Source organism: Mustela nigripes, chromosome 16 (genome assembly GCF_022355385.1).
Source record: "Mustela nigripes isolate SB6536 chromosome 16, MUSNIG.SB6536, whole genome shotgun sequence".
Classification (NCBI taxonomy): Eukaryota; Metazoa; Chordata; class Mammalia; order Carnivora; family Mustelidae; genus Mustela; species Mustela nigripes.
The window spans coordinates 5,354,471-5,374,859 of NC_081572.1; the positions used below are offsets into that span (position 1 = coordinate 5,354,471).

Here is a 20,389-nt window from a genome sequence, read left to right on the forward strand (position 1 = left end):
GTGGGGACAACGTGCTTGTTCCTTACAACGGCTATCAATTCAGAGACAAAGTGAAGTACAACCACCAACATCCAGGAGTCTCAAACTTGCTGAATATGCACTTCTTATCTCAAAGGATCTCCTCGGACCCAGAACACGGGTCATTCACCTAGAATGGATATAAAAGGACTGAGCTATTGAGAAGGCTGGAAAAGGGGCACCAAGGAGGTTCTCATAAACTGTAGGCTCTCCACACCAAACCATGCTGCCAAGCCCTGACAGGCCACATGAGCCTGACAGACTCTCACGTGCTGATTTTTTTTAAAAATACTTTTTAAAACAATAACTGAGATATAACTGACACAACATAAAAATTTCACAATTTTAAAGTGTACGTCTCAGTGCTTCTTAGGATATTCACCATGTTGTAGCATTACTATCACTATCTAATTCCAGAACATTCCATCACCCCCCAAATGAACCCCATACCTATTATCATATGTACTGATTTTACCCACACTTTCTCCGCAGATCTCTCTGTGGCCCATGCAGGTATTTAAAGATGGCTGGCTGGTGTGAATCTACACAGTATCTCTATGGTAAGAAAACAAGAAAGCTACATTGTCCAGAAGGATACTGAACCGAAATTCTTGGCATTTTTAGCAATTACACTAATGTAATGTTTATATATTGGCTAAGAATGGCAGAGAAACTTACATTCAACATCCATCTTCACTTAACACATTAGTGTGCCCCAAATTCATCCAAGATGTTAAAAGAAGGGAAGACAATGTACTAGGATTAGCCATAACTGTCCATAGTTGCGATTTCAAACTACAGAAGATGCAAATGTAGGAAACCTCCTTTAGTACCAAGCATAGCTGGATTAAAAACAGTAACAACGACAAAACGGAAAACTTAATCATTAAATAAATTCTGCCCCATTTGGGAAAATAATCCCTATACCAGTCCAGTATTTAAAGTAATGCAGCTTTAAATGCAACCTTACTTTTAGCATACTTGTGACCTAGAGCTTCTCCTATGAGAAAAATAACCTTTAGGCAAAGGTCTGGCGGGAAAGCCTGCGGTATGTGGTGCTCGGGCTGCTGCAGGGTCTCATTACCTAAATGAGCTCACGGCTTCTAAGACACACAGGAAGGAGACCTCACCTTCAGGCATCAGGGTGTTGAAAGCGGGAGGAAGTAGGTCCACGAGGGTGTCTTGCTTTTGTGCACTTATCTGGGGTGCTATTTCCAGAGAAGGAGCTCCTTTATAGAGTGTGCCCAAGATGGATTTCTCTAAGTTGCTCTCAGAGTTGTCCAGCTGCCCTCACCAATAAGTCAGTCTTTGTAGGTTGATAGAAACCACCAGTCAAAGCAGATGCAAATGGATTGTGGGGAAGCCTTCTTTAGTATCTAACATAGCTGGATTAAAACAAAAAAACTTAACCATTAAGCAAATCTTCATTTTAATCATTACTTTCACAGCAAATATCAACTAGGTGCTACACTTGACTCTACCCTTAGCATGGGCACTTAATTATTAATGGGGATTCTGTGGGCCTGAGTGAAGATCACAACGAGCTCTTAATTTTTGTCCCGTAAGAAATTAGTTCTACTTGATAAACAAGTAAACAAGATCCAGAAACATTTATTGGTAACTGAACTCATGCTTGCTGAGGTTGCCTAGCAACACTTCCAGTGACTTCTGTTGTGCAACAAGTTGTACTCTAGTAATGTATTTACAATTTTATTGCAATTTGCAATAATGATTTAAATATGTATTCATTTCCTGGGTTTTCCAAAACACAGTCTGATGCAATCAAGTAAAATTCGGAACATTTATATGATGTATAAATTAAATTAAAAAAATAAAAATAAAAATATATGATGTATAAATTAACAAATTTGCCTCAAAATAGTTATCTATGGAAGTACTGCCACATTAACCCTGTTTAAAGATGCTCAGGAACAGTCTCTAAGTTTAAAAAAAAAAAAAAAAAACTTGGCTAGAAGACGCTATAAAGCATTTATCCTCTACCTATAAGAAATCACCCAGTGGCCAGAAAAAGTCCAAAAAAAACCTTCACGAAACTAGAATTACATTTTTCCTTTACCTCAAGGGCATTAATAAGTTTGGGAATCAACTGCAAGCAAAGGAATCCAAAGATGATCTAATGTCTTTAAGGCTTACATCCTGTTATAGGATCAAAATAATGAGGCAGAAACCTGAATATGTTGGAGGGCATGTTTTTTTGGGTGACCTTTCAACTATACACTTAAAATAATATAACTGTTATCCAGTAAAAAATCCAAAGTTAGCTAAATTCGTAGATAGATTTTGGAATGCAATTGCTCCAAAATTTCCCATTCATAAAACCGCTTTAATAAAACTCTTCAAATATAATATACAAGATGGACCTGTTCTGAAAACAGATGGATCAAATTCAGTCTTCATCAAATAAAAGGACAAATTACCTAGCAAGACGTCAGGTGGTTCTTGTACTGGAAGAGGACTGATACGTGCACATTATCATCTGACTGCCTGCTATCGGACAGTTGGAGCTGAGTAAGAGGAAATTCTAACAGCCATTTTCTAAAGGGTCGAATTCCTCTGGTCTAGCACAAGTGCCGACTATACCAACTGGCTAAAAGGATTATTTCAAAGTTTTTCTTAAAGCAAGATTATTCATGAGTTTAGGGGGAATATACCAACAAAACTATCTTTCAAACTATGTTATGAATACTCCTCTTGGTTTAGGAAAAAGAGCTCAAATTCTAGGATTTTATCTGTGGGGCAAGAAGGCAAGGCAATGTCTATGGAATACTGCCTATGGAAAGGCAACATTTATTTTTGGTAGATTCAACCAAGTTTACCAAGACTGTCTGCCATTATGATGAGTGGCACTCAATTTTTAAACTTTTTTTTGAAGTTTATTTATTTTTTAAGTAATCTCTACACCCAGTGCGGGGCTCGAACTTACAACCTCAAGATCAAGAGTCACATGCTCTGACTGAGCCAGCCAGGTGCTTCGAGTGGCACTCAGTTTTAAGAGGTTCTTCTGGGGGCGCCTGGGTGGCTCAGTGGGTTAAGCCACTACCTTCAGCTCAGGTCATGATCTCAGGGTCCTGGGGTCGAGTCCCACATCAGGCTCTCTGCTCAGCAGGGGGCCTGCTTCCCTTCCTCTCTCTCTGCCTGCCTCTCTGCCTGCTTGTGATCTCTCTCTGTCAAATAAATAAATAAAATCTTTAAAAAAAAAAAAAAAAAGAGGTTCTTCTGGATTAGTGCAAAGATGGTTGCATAGCACGTTATCTCAAATAATATCAGGCATATAAAACACACAAAGTTAGTGTAATTTATGTACAAGTAAGTTTTAAAAAGTTAAAAAAGAAATTAACCGGTAAAAAAATACAAACATACAAAACAAAACAAACACACACACACACACACACAAAGGGTTTATATCTCTATTCCATAAAGGGATCTATGCAATATAGAAGGCCATATTCGACTGGTACAAATTCTGGAAATTCATGTTGCAAGTGAGAATTTAAAAAATACTGGCCAGCTCAAAATCTTAAATATTAAAAGAAAAACAAAAATATTCCTGTGGTCTAACCTCTAAGGGTAACAAATGGGCTCACCTTTAAAAAAAAAAAAAAAAAAAAAAGAGAGAAAGAAAAAAGAAAAGAAAATCAGTGCCAGTATGTGTACAGGTGCCGACATCTGTATCCTCAAACTCCCTGTGCTCCTAAGACCTCAGATGACAAGGAAATGAAGTTTTCCAAATCATCAAAGCTTTTGAAAGCCCATAAATCTACCAAGGAAGACAAAAGATGTCTACCTCTGATTTTCGGAAATAAAAATGCAAACATATATGCAAATGAAGACTTAACAGGAAATAAAAAGATGGGAACACCCACAACCTCCAATCACCCAGTTAAACTTGGGCTTTCTGTTGATTTCTAAGCCACCTTGAGAGTCCAGAGTGATTACTCTGCACTTACCCCATAAGCAATGGAAAGAGATTTTAAACAAATAAGCATCAACAGAACAAAAAATCAGTTATTAACATTTACACAGATGTTGACTTGTTTCATCTGTCAATTCCAAATGGTAAGAAAACCCTAATACAGATTCCAGTCTACTCAATGACACAACGTACAGAGGTTGCTGAAACATAACCCCAAGTATTGTAGGTTACTGAAAAATATGATGCGAGCAACCACTTTATGAAGAAGTTCCAATCATGGGAAGTCTGCAGATTTTCAAATCAAAACCATACTGTGGCTTGACCAAACCACTCAACCGATCAGAAGTCTCTAAGGTAAGATCATTTCACCAAAACCGATGGAAGGACAGCAGAAACAACTCCAGGGAGGAAGGACCCGCAAAGCAATGGCCACAGTAGAAAAGTAACAGTTAACACGAGTCCGACTGTAGCCAAGAAAAGACAGAGCTTCAACTTCTTTCAACCAATAGCAGGGAACCTCACAAAGAAACCAATATGCTTCCTAAAACCCATGTCCCCCAATCCCAGAACAGCTTCCTAACGGGGCTTACTCCGGTGAGTGACACACAGGAGCTCCTCCTGTCTCGTTTAGTTCCCTCTGCTCCCGGCTCACCGGGGGGCAGTACTGGGTGGCTCTCCAGGGCTGCCAGCCTCAGGTCCACCTGGGGGTCCTTCTAAACACGCACAGCACCTGGGAGCGCCAAGCGGAGGCGAGGCGCGCAAGGAGCATTGGAGGCGGGGGACGGGGGGCTGGAAACCAACATTTTGCTGAACAGGAGGGCCCGCCTCTGCAGCTTGCTTTCTCCCGAGGCACCTCGCACTAGGCGGTCCTTTAACGTGCCTGGAAGGACACGAGGAGGCAGGGACCTCCCCTCAGACACAGGCAGATGCCCAGGGAGCGGGTTTTCCATCTACTGGACTCCTGCGGGGCGAGCGTCGGGGTTCCCTCTGCTACCGCACTTCGCTTGGGCCTGAAGACGCGCTCGGACCCCATCGCCCTCGGGGTCCCCGACTCAGGCCGGGTCGGCTGTCCCTGCGAGTTCCCAGCAAGAGGGGCCTCCACAGACAACATACGGGCTTCGGGGACACAAAAGGCCTCCCGGGCACGGAACGCGGGGCGCCTGACAGAACCTCGCGCCATCCGTCATTCGCAGCGGCGGCAGGGCCGGCCCCCGGGGCGCTCATCCTGGTTCTGGGCTGGGCTTCTGATCGCCCCCCAAGGGCCTGATACTGTGGTTTTACGGTCTGAGGAACAGTTAGGCCTCACAGGCCCGGCCTGAGACGTGCGCTCTCCGCACCCCGCACTCCCGCCTTCCCCACTCAGCGGCGGGGCCCGGCTTTCCCGCCCCACGGCCCGACCAGGGGTTGGTAGCAGTTGGAGGCAGTTGGGACCGGCCCCAGCAGGTTGGAACCGGTCTGGGCCGGGCCGGAGGAGGAAGGGGGGGGAGGGAGAGGCCGCCTCGCGCTCTCCCTGCGCGCGTGACTCACGCTGGCCGCTGACGTCAGGCGTGCGCGCGCGGCGGGGGGGGGCTCTACGTACGTGTAGTGCTGCGGTTTCTCGGGCTGTGCCTGCAGCACCTGAGCGGTAGCGGCCGGGGGCGCCGAGGAAGCTGCGGAGCCGCCGGGCCCGGGGCCCTTCGACATGGTCCTGTCTTCCTGCCTCTTCGCCGCTCCCCTTTTATTATTCAGTCTGCGCGGTCCGCGCCGAGGACCCAGTGCGCCTGCGCCGCGCCACGAGAACGTGAAGACCCCCCGCACGGCAGCAAGGGTTGCTGGGAGTTGTGGTCCTCCGTTCGGCTGGAATTTTACCGTCGGCAGAGGGTTGCTGCCAAAGGAATGGACCACAATACCCAGGGATCCTTGCGGACGGTGTCCCGGATGCTCAGGGCCCGCCACGGCTTGTGGGGATTGCAGTCCTGCTGCGTCCCTGCTTCTTAAGAGTGCGTTTCCAGTGTCGTAGGAGAGCTTTCCTTGAAACTGGAGCCTCTGGAGTGGAAAGGGCCCGCAGCTAGAGAGGCCCTGACGACCTCTGTGAAACAATCCAAGTGTAGTTTCACCACCAACAGTGTAATAATTATCTCGCCACCAGACTTACAAGGTCTTAGGTTCAATGCTGATGCCGGCCCCAGCCGTGCTTCAGAATCTGTATTGTCCGTCCTTAGCTCTGGGCCTTTGTGCTGCAGGCACCTGCAGTCCGCCAACATCCTCTTCATGCCTGCGACCAGGCTAACGGGGGAGGCATGAAGGAAAGTCTGCCTACCAGAAGTCAGCCTGAGAAATCTTTGCTAAAGTAGAGCTGCACGACGCAGTACTCCGTTCCCGCGCCTTTGCTGAGACGCGCGTAAACCTTTACCAACCCTGAAACCTGGAACTCCACGGCTTGGGTCGCTCCCCTGCTCGACGCCTGGCCTGACCGACTTGTTTCCAGTGCGTTAGGGGCCAAGGACGAATTTAATCTCCGTCTAGAACAGTCTCAGGTACACTAGCAAGTTGCAGGGGTGTTGAGAAGCGTCACCTAGTGTCCAGAGGCCGAGCCTGGGGTTGAGTCGGGGGTGCGGTTGATGACCCACTGCAGTTTCCTGCTCCGGAAGTCAGCTTTTCTGGGTTTTCCGAGCCCCATTCCCACTCGTCGGGCGAAGTTCTTCACTGTGTGGCTTTTGTCAAATCAGCCAATTCCACCTTTATGAAGGTTTTTTTTTTTTTTAAGATTTTATTTATTTGACAGAGACCACAAGTAGGCAGAGAGGCAGGCAGAGAGGAAGGAAAGCAGGCTCCCTGCCGAGCAGAGAGCCAGATGGGGGGCTCCATCCCAGGACCCTGGGATCATGACCTGAGCCAAAGGTTGAGGCTTTAACACACTGAACCACCCAGGCGCCCCCCCCCCTTATGAAGTTCTTCATAGATAAAATATTGACGCTTGTCATTTAACTTTGCTTTCCATAATGAATCTATTTAAATCCCATGTGTTTAAGACTGATTTATATTTGATTAGATAGGTTAACTAGTCTAGTGATTGTCACGTTAAAGAGAAATGTTCCCAATTAACCTTAGGGATGCGGGAGGGTGGAGTGAATGGAAAACTGTTAATGTTTGAGAATGACACTTATTTTATTTAGTCCCCAGTAACCTCACATCAGAAGCCAAACTGTCAGCCCACAAAGTTGAGAAACTGGTATTTCCTAAACAGGCCAAATCAATTGTTTAACCACTAGGGGCGTGTGAAGATGAAAAATTCCAAAAGGACAAATAAAAGTTGTAGTGTATTGTTTTAACGCTGTTATTAAATCCAAGTAATTGACTTGTATGTTATCCCCAAAATACCTAAGCGCGATGTGAATGAAGAAATAGAGTTCACAGCACTAGGCTTTAAGTAAGCTGTATACCATAAGCTTCAAAATGAGTGTGGACTGGTAAAATTGGGAGATGATATCATCCAAACTGTTTAACTTACAAAAGAGGAAACCAAAACTCAGAGAAGTAACTTGCACAGAGTTACTCAGCAAGCCCATGCCAGAACAGGAACTAGGATAGTAGCCTACATGCTGCATCACATTCCACATTGTTTTGATTGTATAAACATTTTTAGTTCTTTCCCATTTCCTGTGTTGCTTTTCCTCTCCTGTGCTAACTTAGGAAAAAGAAAAAGCTGTATGACAGCCGAGTAAGGACAAACTATTCCCACTAATGGTCCTTTAAGTGGATGAATGTGAATCTTTACCTAGTTTTTGCTGGAGCAATTAGTTCTCCTCTAGTAATCAGCCAAGCTACAAGAAAGAAAACAAAACTGGAGTTTCTGTCCTCTGGAGGCTTGGGACAGACAGGATTCTGGATCTTTTAGAAAATCCATGGAACACGAACGGGTTGTTAATTTAGGAACCAATTCCCTCTCCAGGCCATTTGGGCAGTCAAAAAATGTTAACAGGGTATTTTTCTGGTTACATCCCAGAACATTTGAGAGCCTTTTGTGTGGGATCTAACTAGTGCCCTGATTCTTAGCTTCCTCAGGTTCTGAGGACAGGGCAAGAGCCTCCATCTTGGTTTCTCAGCATTACATGAATGAAACAGAAAACTTAATTCCTCCCCTACTGTAAACTTTGTGCCGAAGGCAGAAATTAAAGTTCACCAAATTATTGCATAAAAGTTTACATAGGTGATATTTAAATACAAATTGTACCTGTTAAGATTGAGAGGGCAGAAATGAGAGGAATTTGGTACCAGAGATTGGGTGAAAGATATTTTTACCATAGCAGCTTCTTCATATACAGCATTCTCCCACCCCCCACCCCTGCTGCTGATACTGAGAGCAGACCTTTGATGTCACAAGTAAATTTTTGAGGTATTTGTGTTTATGTACAATAATTATTTGAGTTGAAATCCACATGTAAACGGAATTTGGATGATTTAAAGTATTCAGGGGGAAAAAATTCAGTAAACCCAGAGTGGGAACTATGGAATAAAATGCACAAAACTCTACTTCCATTTTCTGAGTTTTGTTTGGCTGGTCTCAAACTTTACCCTGCTTTGGTATTCTATATACCTGTATCATCAGGAGAACTGAACATTACAATCTATCAAAGACATTTATTTAGGCAAAAGTAGGGATTACCATTTTTATACATTTGTCGTGTTTCTTAGAAGTTATGCCAATGTACCATTAAATACAAGGGCACGTGTTAATTTCATTTTCTTCTGTTTAGAAGGACATGTACATTTAGAATGGACATGTAAATGTTGTACTAGGACTATGTCAATTTTGTCTGCAGTCATTTCATTCAGTTGAATGACATAATTCAAAAAAATGTTGCTTAGAAGGCTACTTCCTTAAGCTATTGAAATCACAAAATATTTTGTGATAGCCTAAGAATGTACAAAACAGTTCTTATAAAACCATACACTGACATATTTTTTTGTCTATTATTTACCCCTATCTACACCACCAACAAAAGAACTGCTTTTTGCTTAAAATGTATATGCGTGATACATGAAATACTTGGTGGCACAACATGATTTGCTGAATTCTAATTCTTTTACTCTATGTACGTAACTATCAATATGGGAAAGTAAATAGTCACAGGAACACATTTTATTTTACATTGGAAAACATTTATAAGAATTTCCCTGAAGTAATCTCTCCTCCTGCATTTTATTGGCGAGATGCGAATTTGGTTGGATTCCTAACCATCCGGACCCTGAAGTCCTCATACAGACCAATGCAATTCATTTGCATTGACTTTCTATTGTAGAGCTTTGGAACCAAGGGAAGGATCCAAACATAGCTTCATTTTATCCAATCAGAAGAGCCGCTTCGTGCTAACCTCTGATTCGTCCATTCCTCTTTGCATTCATCCAATCATTAGGCCACTTTAACAGCCAATCAGCGGCCTAGATGCCCACCAATCCGGGAGCGGGGCCGAAGCACGGCCTTTGTGTCGGGGATGTCAGCGCGTCGGCGAAAGCTCCCGCCAATAGAAAAAGTCGTTGGTGTATGCAAATGAGGCCCCTATGACGCAGGGACGCAGCGTGAAGCGTGGGTATAAAAGCGGAGGCAAAGGGGGGGTTTGGAGCACAGAGCGGTTTGGTCGGTCGTTGAAGGGTCTTCTTTTTCCTTGCTCGGCGACTGCGGCTCTTTACTGGGCAGCAGGAGCAGCGCGGCGGTCGAAGAAGCGATCTAAGACTTCGGCATTGGGTAAGCGTTGGGGGGTTTGTTCGTGGTTCGAGGCCCCGTCGGCCGTTAATGCCGCGGGCCTCAGCCGTTGGGAGCGGAGCGCTGGCTGGTGCGGGCTGCTCGGGCTGCCGGCGTCGGGTGTGGGTCCGGGAGGTTTTCCCTTGGGGCTTCGTTCCGGAACCGCGTCTCCGCCTCTTTGCCCGGTGGTGATTCAGAGGTCCTGACGCCGGGTTCCGGGCAAGCGGGGCCTCCGCCCGTCGAGGAGGGGAAGTGACTCCTCCCCGCACCCCCCCTCCCGGGGGAGGCTGCTGCCGCTCCTCGCAGCCTGAGTCATTAGGGGAGGGGGAGGAGGCGGCGGCCCCGGGCCATCTGCCGCGGTGAAGAGGCGGGAGGGCAGGGGCGCCGAGCCCGTCCCCCCGTGACCCCCCAGGGGGACGAGCGCCGGGGCCCCGGAATCACGGATGTCTTCCTTAGGTAAAAGAAAATGGCCCGAACCAAGCAGACTGCCCGTAAATCCACGGGTGGGAAAGCGCCCCGCAAACAGCTGGCCACTAAAGCCGCCCGGAAAAGCGCCCCTTCTACCGGTGGGGTGAAAAAACCTCATCGCTACAGGTAGGCGAGGCGGCAGGCAGACAATGACGGGGCGGCGCGCGGCCCGTGCGGGAGCGCGTCCTGGGGCTGGCGCCGCGCTCTGTCCGTCCCGGGTGTCCGCTTACACTCCCCTGCTCGCTGCAGGCCCGGGACCGTGGCGCTTCGGGAGATCCGTCGTTACCAGAAATCCACCGAGCTTCTGATCCGGAAGCTGCCTTTCCAGAGGTTGGTGAGGGAGATCGCCCAGGATTTCAAAACCGATCTGAGGTTTCAGAGCGCCGCCATTGGCGCGCTTCAGGTAAGGCGAGCGCGGCTGTGTAGGGTCGGAGGGCTCGTGCGTGGCTTCTCCGCGAAGAGTTTAATAGTGTGGCTCTTGTCCTCAACAGGAGGCCAGTGAAGCGTACCTGGTGGGTTTATTTGAAGATACTAATCTGTGTGCCATCCACGCTAAGAGAGTCACCATCATGCCCAAAGACATCCAGTTGGCTCGCCGGATACGGGGAGAGAGAGCTTAAGTGAAGGCAGTTTTTATGGTGTTTTGTAGTAAATTCTGTAAAATACTTTGGTTTAATTTGTGACTTTTTTTGTAAGAAATTGTTTATAATATGTTGCATTTGTACTTAAGTCATTCCATCTTTCACTCAGGATGAATGCGAAAAGTGACTGTTCACAGACCTCAGTGATGTGAGCACTGTTGCTCAGGAGTGACAAGTTGCTAATATGCAGAAGGGATGGGTGATACTTCTTGCTTCTCATGATGCATGTTTCTGTATGTTAATGACTTGTTGGGTAGCTATTAAGGTACTAGAATTGATAAATGTGTACAGGGTCCTTTTGCAATAAAACTGGTTATGACTTGATCCAAGTGTTTAACAATTGGGGCTGTTAAGTCTGACCATACATCACTGTGATAGAATGTGGGCTTTTTCAAGGGTGAAGATACAAGTCTTAACCACAGTGTAACTTACAGTTTCCTTAAAAAAAAAAAAAGGAAAAAGAAAAAAAAAGTAAACCTGGCAGCTATAGAATACACTATGTGCATTTATAATAGCTATTTTATATATTGTAGTGTCAACATTTTTAAATTAAATGTTTTACATTCACATGTGGTGGGGAGTCTTGTCATTAAGGTGTGTGTAATTTAAAGTCAAGTTGGTTTTCTCCTAACTAGACTGCACTTGTTTTCATAATAGTAAAATGCTTTGCAAATTATACCTTGCATAAGTCCTCATTCTACCACATGTTAACTAACCCTCTAGCTGATTAATGCAAACACTAATGGGGGGATTTTATTTATAAGGGCTCTAGACTATAATACCGAGTTATTCACACCAGCATCATCTGTTAATAATCTAAACTAGTTAGTGCAGCTTTTCTTTGTGTTGTGGTTGGTCTCATAACTAGGTTGAGTTCTTCTCTACCAAGAGGAAACAATACCGAAGTTCTTTTCCTTGTGGAGTTTGTATTATAATAATCCTTAGAGTAAACTTGCTGTGGGGGAGGGGCACACAACTCCAGCTTGAACCTCTGCCAATTAAGATGGTGTCGATTAGGTTACATCTGATACATGGTCCTGGGAAAATCACTATAGAGATGGCCTTCCAGGTGGTTTTTAAAAATTACCCTTCTACTGAAGTCTTCAGGTTAATTATGTATGTTGACTAAATTTACAAATAAACTTGTTTATTCAACCAAGTGTCAAAAACCTACATTTGAATATACAAAGCTTAAATACATCCATTATCTAGATTCTTTGTATCCTGAAGTTTGAGCTTAGTTTATACCTGGTTTTGCTCGGTAGACAAAGGAACCATTTATACACAAAAATAATTTGTATAAATACAAATTATTTCAACATAAGTTTAAAACTCCTTGTTGGTCTAAGCTGCTTTTTCAGTATAAAGCTAGTTTTCTTAACCCTTGATGGTACACTGTATGCATAGCATCTAGATGTCAGCAAGACATGGGCGCAAGAGCCACACGGGTCATCAGACCAGCATTCTGTGTATTTGGAGCTGGTAGCTATAGAAAGATAGTTGTGCCCTCATAAAGTAGCTTCATTTTTTAAAAATGTTTGGTTTCAAATTCAAGGGACTTAGGGAGAGAGGCAAGCCAGAATAGGTTTGATTCTTGGCAACTTAATGAGCCTCCGTGACGCATCAGAGGTGGAGTCCAGTATAAAAAGAGCTGGTTTTCTAGAACGTTCATTGTAACCAGCTCTGGAACAGTGACTTCCCAGTTGTGATGATCCAACATTGTGCTGCTGAAGGACATCGCGATCCTGGACGGCCTAATGGGGAGTGTACCTGGCAGTGTCTTGAGTTCGAATAGACTTCACTGCGGTGATGTCAGTTTGTTCAGTTCACTAGTTGTGATGACCCAAGTAAGGTGAAACTTGAACCTTCTCCCCCAGCGCATCTTCCCTACATCTGATGTAGAGGTCTGTGGATTTTACTGGGCAGCTGGGAATTTGCTGCTTTAAATAGTGCAGCTTGTGCTTCCAGACTTGCTTGAGCATTCTTAACCCAGAAGGCAAAAATATCTTTTGGTTCTAGGAAGCTGCCCACACAGGATAACCCTGGGTTTAGGTGATGGAACAATCTGTAAGGAGAAAGGCAAAAGCTGGAGCCGATGAAGGTATCCTGTGCCCTTGATGGATGAGACAAAAATAAAGTTTTTGAAGTTGAGACTATTTCATCTTGTTAGTGGTCTTCATTTGAATTGATAACTTCTATTTCACAAAATTTCCTGTGGGGAAATGCCTGGAAAATTGCTTTCTGACTCCTGGGCCGGGGTGGGGGTGGGGGGTGCTTTCAGTAATGACAGGCAGACCCCCTATTCTGAAAGGTGATACGCGTCACAATTTGCTTTGGACAGGGCCAAGTGATGCCTGGTGAACCTGTGTATTAATAATTGCATTTCTTGACTGTCCACGGACTTGGTTTCAACCAGACCAGTTAAGGGCTGGAAGTGCCAGCACTCTGGCCTGCTACCAGGAGATTCTGAACCAAGCCATTCATTGCCCTTGTCTTGAAGCTCTTAGCCTGTGCCCTTCAGAAGGTAGCCGAAGGGCCTAGGTGTTTGTGAAATTGCTGGTCACAAGCCAGGTCCACCCTTATGAGGGTGACCCCCATTGCTCTCCCTCCGTGCTCCGTCCTGTCTCACCTTTCACTCCCTCTTTTCTCTGCCAGGCAGACTTAATGTAAGTGTGCACCCGTGGGCCCATGCTGCTGGATTGTAAAATATCCCTGCTTCATCCGTAAGCTGGTCAGTAGGTAGACTAGATGATTTAGACAACACACAGAAGTTACATCCTATTTACAGAATTTAAGGTGGTATGGAAGAAAACCACCAGAGAGGCAAGGACATCGAACCTGGCTGACTTCCGGAGATCTGCCCATACATAACAAGTCAACTGGTCCCTGTCACCCTGCCAGAAAGGAAGGAGAGCAGTTGGGCGAGAGGCCAGCAAGAACCATCCTATGCCCCTTGCCAGGCCTCCCCAACCCCCTAGGGGCCTCTGCTGCCACCTGACCAACGTCTCCTATACAAGTGTAGAGAGAGAAACCCTGAGCCCACTGGCTGGACTGGAAATGTCTTTCCCACTCATGTCCTCAGTCACTCCTCAGGGCTCTTCCCTACTTGGCTCCTTGAAAGGACTGCCTCTTGCCTGGTGGGCACATTGGGGCGGGGGTCTCTGGGAAAGCAGGCCCCTCTGGGTCACTTTCAGGTAGGGTAGTAGAGGGTAGATGCAGTCCAGCTAGCTGTCTGCCACTGGGCTGGTGGGAGACTCGGGCTTGCCCTTCATTTCCTGCCGACAGGGCCATCCTGTGTTCAGGGCAACAGCTGAGGGCCAGAGATCAGACGCTCAGGCCTGTGGCCAACCTTGCCTGCCATGGACAAGGGCGAGGTGCGCAGTTTTCACCACACCCATCTGCAGCTGTTGTCTCTCTGGTGGTGCTGTGGTCCACTGGGCCCAAGAGCTTTGAGACCCCACCCTGCACATCCGGTCCCCACCCGGACCTCCCCATCCCTTGGGTTGGGAGCACTTCATAGCCACCTCACTGAGGCGATCACAGCCCGCGTCCCACGGTCAGTCCCACCCCAGGCACTGGGAGACGAGCGCAGTTGGCTTGCCTTGTTGGGGCCCCACAGCCTCTTCCTTCCCTCAGCCCAATGGTAGTCCCACCTGCCCCTGTGGACATTCCTCAGGGATGTCCATCCAGCTGGGCCTGGCTTTTGGCCAGGAACTTCAGCACAAACAGCTGGCCTTCCAGCTGCCCTCCTGAGGCCAAGGCTAGAGGAAGGAAGGAAGAGCCAAGCCCCTGCCCAGGCTGCCGACCCAAATCCCAAACCACCCCCAGGGAGAAGGCTGAAAGTGCCCTCTTGGGCCAGATGGCTGCCCTTCTGGCTCCCTGAGCCCTTTGTCAGCACGTATGGAGAATGAGCAAGGCTGTAGGCCCAGGTGAGTGCAGCTGGGACAGCTTTGAGTTTATACATAGAGGGCTGTGCTGTAAGGCAGGACCAGAGCCTCTGTCCTCCCTCCTGGGGGTCCTTATTCTCCATGGCTCTGCTAACGGCCCAGCAGCCCCTGGCAGTGAGGGGTCCCACCATTGTTCCAAACAGCATCATAGAACTTCTCTGTGATGTGCTGCCTGCCCTTTCTGGTGTCCTTGCTTGAGCATCATGCCTGATGTTTGCCAGGGCCAGGACTGTCGGCCAGGCAGCATTTCTTAGTCTTCTGCCCTGAGCAGAGGACCTTCCTTCTCCACCATCGCCTTTCCCCAAGGAGGAAGCTAAGAGTTCTGCAGTCACCTCCTCTACCAGGGAGGCAAGGGCAGGGGAGCTTTGGTGAGGCTGTGATCCCTGAAAGGGCTTTAAGGTTATTATACATGACTTGGAAAGGGTGCCAGCGTCTGGGGTCTTCTTCCAGGCAGCTGCCAGCTCTCGTTCAGAAAGCTGTAGTTCGGGGCGCCTGGGTGGCTCAGTGGATTAAGCCGCTGCCTTCGGCTCAGGTCATGATCTCAGGGTCCTGGGATCGAGTCCCGCGTTGGGCTCTCTGCTCAGCAGGGAGCCTGCTTCCCTCTCTCTCTCTCTCTCGGCTGCCTCTCTGTCTACTTGTGATTTCTCTCTGTCAAATAAATAAATCTTAAAAAAAAAAGAAAGAAAGCTGTAGTTCTGGAATGCACATAGTGGAATGGAGGGTGGCCAGAAAGGGAGAAGCCCATCTCAGGCACCAGCAATACTACTGACAAGAAGGGCTCTGGGGTTCACCTGGGTGGCTCAGTGGGTTAAAGCCTCTCCTCTGCCCTTGGCTCAGGTCATGATCTCAGGGTCCTGGGATTGAGCCCCACATCAGGATCTCTACTCGGCGGGGAGCCTGCCTCCCTCTCTTTCTCTGCCTGTCTCTCTACCTACTTGTGATCTCTCTCTGTCAAATAAATAAAATCTTAAAAAAAAAAAAAAAAAGGAAGAAAGGCTCTGGGAAGGGAGGCTGGTGGGCTGCAAGCTTAGGGGGCTTTGGGTGGCGTTTTGCTGAGGGGTGTGTGAGGGACCGTGCACGTCCCCATGGAGGTGATACCCGGGCTCCATTAGTCCCCGCTCCTCTGCTACCCTCTCTGTTAGACATGCTGGGCCTCAGGACCTTGCCCCACAAACTCCTCACCACCTAGTACTGTGCCAAGAGCCTCAGCAGAGGGGACAGGATGGATGGGGTTGGGTCCAAGGCCCAGGCATCATGGGCCTGAGGGTCTTGCTACATCCTGGAGCTCCCCTCCCTGACAGGCCAATCTCAGTCCTCATGCCCAATCCGCTATGGCCTGGAGGCCCGGACCAGCTGCAGCACCCAGTGTGAAGAGATGGCTGTGGCCCTAAGCTGTCCCCTGCATCCCGTGAGTCTGGATTTCTCCCTGACCATTGGCATGGTGGTCATCAGCCTAGAGGGTGGGAACTTCAAGGACACGGTGGGAGCATCAAATAAAGACAAGGCCTGGGGACGTCTAGGTGACTCATTTGGTGGCGCCTCTGCCTTCGGCTCAGGTCGTGATTTCAGGCTCTTGGGAGCGAGTCCTGCATTGGTCTCCTTGTTCAGCGTGAAGTCTGCTTCTCCCTCTGCCTGCTGCTCCCCCTGTTAGTGCTCTCTCTGTCAAATAAATAAATGTTTAAAAAAGAAAGAAAGAAAGAAAAGACAAAGCCTGAAGCTGGCCCCTCTTAGCAGGAGCATTGGAGGCCAGAGAGGGACAAGAAGCTCCCAATGTTCTGAAGGCAAGGCCTGAGCCTCGCTTGCTTTTGGAGTCATGCCTGGCAACCAGCAGAGGCTCCGGACGTGTTTGCTGACCAGCCCGATGGCCCTGGCAGCCCCACGGCACAGCTGGCTGGATCTGCTCCTGGCACGGGGAGGGAGCAAAGAATCAGCCCAGTTCCCAAGAGCTTTGGGTCCTGCCCTGGCTTCCGAATTGGGAGTGTTCTGTGTAGAAATTGGGGCTGCCACGGTCTGAGAGAGCAGCCGCCTCCCCCTCCCCCGCCCCCCACAATCCCTTATTTCAATGTGAGCTTTATGTCTTCACACCTTACTGCACGGGAGCTGTAGCTGGTTAGGATGCTCCGGGGGACAGGTGGTGACTGAGAAGACAGGCTCAGGGGCAGCTGGGCTCAGGTTCAAGACCCAGCTCTCCCATTGGGATGAGTTCCTTCACCCATCTGTGCTCCCCTATCTGTAAAAGTGGGAATAAACACAGTTACTACCTAATAGGCTTGTAAGGATTTAATGAAATAACCTGTGCAAAGCCTGGTGACCAAAAATATTTGACAATAGAAGTCAAGGGCACTGACCAATCAGAGCACAGCCTGGTAGTAAACAACCAGCGCCACTGCCCGGGGCTCTGATACTGGGCTTTGATCACGAGCTCTGATACCAGAGCTCACCACAAAGCTCGAGGTTAGTAGTATCAATATTACAGAAGTGGTTATCGTTAATATTGCTGAAGGGCAAAGGTGTTCCAAATCAGGAGACAGGTCAACCCTCTGGGAACAATCACAAAAAGAAGCTCCCAGAATGAATGAGAGGGTGGGCCGTCTGCATTTTCAGAGACCGAAGTCTGTAGATACTAGAGCGAGAGATGTGGACCCAAGTCCCATCAGGGAACCAGGCTGTCATTGCAACTGAGGAACCAGAGCGGCAGGGAGCCCAGAGACCTCAGCCGCATGAAAAACTGGGTCTAGCAGGGAGGATCCACGGGTGAAGAAGTGGGCGTGAAGATAGCCATGGACTCCGGCAAAGAAGAGGCGTCTCCAGAGGCCCTGTCCTCAGTCAGGAGCCAGTTGGTGCTACGGCCTGGACTGATGTGTGTCAGTGACCTCTAGGCCTGCCTCAGCCACTGGGCTTCTGGCCGGCATGCTGCGGCTCCCATCACTGGACAGTATATCCCCATGGTGGGAATCCCTGGGAATTCTCTCATGATGCCTCAGTCCTGTGAGACAGTTGCCTCTGGCTGTGCTGATATTGGTGAGTTTTCAGCCGGCAGAGCAGAGGACAGACTTTGGCTGGGGATGCAGTGTCCCTACGAAGGTGCCACCTCCCCTGAGGTGCTGTCACATCTGGCCGGGGAAATGGGAGGGAGGGTGAAAAGTCAGGGGCAGGGGCGCCTGGGTGGCTCAGTGGGTTAAGCCGCTGCCTTTGGCTCGGGTTGTGATCTCAGGGTCCTGGGATTGAGTCCCACATCGGGCTCTCTGCTCAGCAGGGAGCCTGTTTCCTCCTCTCTCTCTCTCTGCCTGCCTCTCTGCCTACTTGTGATCTCTCTCTGTCAAATAAATAAATAAAATCTTTAAAAAAAAAAAAAAAAGAAAGAAAAGAAAAGTCAGGGGCAGACTTCCTTCCGAACAGATTTCACGTAACATGCTAGATGGGACTCAAAAACCGAGAGTAAACACATCTTCCAAATGAAAATCAATGTTTCAGAGTTCATCGGCGAGCAAACAGGAGCACTGACCCTCCGTTGAAGCCAAGTTCTCCGAGAACAACCAAAACAATACAAATAACGAACCTTGGGCAAATAGGTGTGTTTTCAAGCAAACTGACACAACGGAAATAAAAAAGAGAGAGGCCGCACAGGGATTAGGAGCCTTCCTCTCCCTTCCTCCCTCAGATAGCGCTTTCCTCCTGCAGAGCCCTTAGCCAGAGGGAGCCAGATTGTGTCTTCCTCTCCCAGAGAGCACCAGCACCTTTTATCTTTTATCTGGCCAATTGCACAGGACAGTCCATTATATCTGTTGAATTAATGGATGACTGATGATAACAGCAAACGTTTATTCTGTGCTTACTAAGTGCCAGGTGCTGGGCTGGGCCCTCTTAGAAGATAAGCTCATTAGGCTTTTCTTTTTCTTTTTTTTTTTTTTAAAGGAAATCACCTTTTATTTATTTATTTATTTTTAAAGATTTTATTTATTTATTTGACAGAGATCACAAGTAGGCAGAGAGGCAGGCTGAAAGAGAGAGAGAGGAAGAAGCAGGCTCCCTGCCGAGCAGAGAGCCTGATGTGGGACTCGATCCCAGGACCCTGGGATCATGACCTGAGCCGAAGGCAGCGGCTTAACCCACTGAGCCACCCAGGCGCCCCTCATTAGGCTTTTCTACCACGGCAATCACTAGCCCCATTTCACAGGTAAGAGACTGAGGAGGCTCAGAGAGGTGCAGTCATCTGCCTGAAATCACACAAATCTCAGATCACACAGATAGTCAGAGATTTGGGCAGAGATCTGGGTGCAGAACTATGAGACGTCAAAGCTCAGGCGGGTAAAGGATTCACAGAGGAGTTGCTTTCACAGAGGAGTGCAGACCACCCTTCTCGGAGAGTGGTACCCCCTGGAAGGTGTGGTTTGTGAGTTTAATCCCATTTCAACTGGCCTCAAGGGCCACTGATCCTCTTGTTTTGCCTATGCCAAAAAATGCTTTACTGAGTGCTTGAAAGAAGCAGGCCATTAGATGAAATTTGGAATTGTCATATTTCCCAAAGGTGTTTTTTTTTTCTTTTAAGATTTATTTATTTTATATAGAGAGAGAGTAAGAGAAAGAGCGCACAGGCAAACGGTAGAGGGGCAGAGGCAGACAAACAGAATCTCAAGAGTATTTCCCGCTGGGCACAGAGCCTGACTCAGAGCTCCATCTCACTACCCTGAGATCATGACCTTAGCTGAAATCAAGAGGCGTTTAACTGACTGAGCCACCCAGGTGGCTCAAAAACAAAAAAGTTTTTTTTTAAGATTTCATTTATTTATTTATTTGACAGAGATCCACAAGTAGGCAGAGAGGCAGGTAGAGAGAGGAAGGGAAGCAGGCTCCCCACTGAGCGGAGAGCCCCATGCGGGGCTTGATCCCAAGACCCTGGGATCATGACCTGAGCCAAAGGCAGAGGCTTTAACCCACTGAGCCACCCAGGTGCCCCCTCAAAACTGTTTTTAAAAACTTTTTTGGTGGGGCGCCTGGGTGGCTCAGTCAGTCTTTTCACTTTCTTGATGCTGCCCCCTGAGGCACAAAAGTATTTAATTTTGATGAAGTGCAGCTTATCCATTTTCCTATTGTCTCTTGTGCGTTGGGTGTCACATCTAAAAAGCCCCTGACTAAGCCAGGGTCACAAAGATTTACCCCCATGTTTATTTCAGCAGTCTTCAGAGCTGCATTTTTTTAAACTGAAGCATAAGTTACATATAGTGTTACATGAGTTGCGGGCACAGGATATAAAGATTCAACAATTCTATGCACTACTGGTGCTCATCACGGTAAGAGTCTCAGTGCTACATTTTGGGCAAACCCCTGAGCAGATCCCAAGCTCTATCTCTGGCCACGACTCTCCACCAAGCCCCCACCCTCGTCCCAAACAGGCTGCTAACATTTCATCGTTTCTGCCCCGCGGCTTCCTATCGGAGCAACCGCAGACCCGTGTCCAGGTGGGGGTTGGGACCCGCTTAAAGGTTCAGGATGCAGGCCGGTGAAAGAGGAAGTGGCGAGTGTCAGCCTCCGCATCCCAGGCTCAGGACTGAGGAAGCACCTGCTGAGGCCCACAGTCCCGCTGCCGTCGGTCCTTCCGGGAGAGGCTGGCCACTGCCACCCTCCTTCCGTCTTCCACTGCTAACAGCTATCCCGGCGG

General features: G+C 47.9%; 2 protein-coding genes across 4 annotated transcripts in view; one reads left to right on the top strand and one right to left on the bottom strand.

Annotated features, from left to right (window-relative positions):
* The window catches only part of UNK (unk zinc finger), a 32,786-nt gene extending 27,026 nt beyond the window's left edge, over positions 1–5,760 (bottom strand). Inside the window, exon 1 of one of the 3 annotated variants that reach the window (XM_059380892.1) lies at positions 5,532–5,760. In XM_059380892.1, coding sequence (XP_059236875.1) covers positions 5,532–5,635 — 104 coding nt within the window. In that variant the 5' untranslated portion in view covers positions 5,636–5,760. The remainder of the gene's footprint in view (positions 1–5,531) is intronic. The other 2 variants (XM_059380891.1, XM_059380893.1) reach the window with 2 other exon arrangements.
* Positions 5,761–9,537: 3,777 nt separating this feature from the next.
* LOC132003991 (histone H3.3A) lies at positions 9,538–11,938 on the top strand. Its single transcript, XM_059379999.1, has 4 exons — positions 9,538–9,677; positions 10,131–10,268; positions 10,392–10,545; positions 10,634–11,938. Exons 2-4 carry the CDS (start codon positions 10,141–10,143, stop codon positions 10,760–10,762), a joined length of 411 nt encoding a protein of 136 aa, XP_059235982.1. The 5' UTR covers positions 9,538–9,677; positions 10,131–10,140; the 3' UTR covers positions 10,763–11,938.
* Positions 11,939–20,389: the final 8,451 nt, after the last annotated feature.

Coding starts and splice junctions, on each gene's coding strand:
- LOC132003991 (XM_059379999.1), top strand. CDS start 10,141: ATGGCCCGAACCAAGCAGACTGCCCGTAAATCCACGGGTGGGAAAGCG. Junction 10,269..10,391: donor AAAAAACCTCATCGCTACAG/GTAGGCGAGGCG, acceptor TGCTCGCTGCAG/GCCCGGGACCGTGGCGCTTC. Junction 10,546..10,633: donor CCGCCATTGGCGCGCTTCAG/GTAAGGCGAGCG, acceptor TGTCCTCAACAG/GAGGCCAGTGAAGCGTACCT.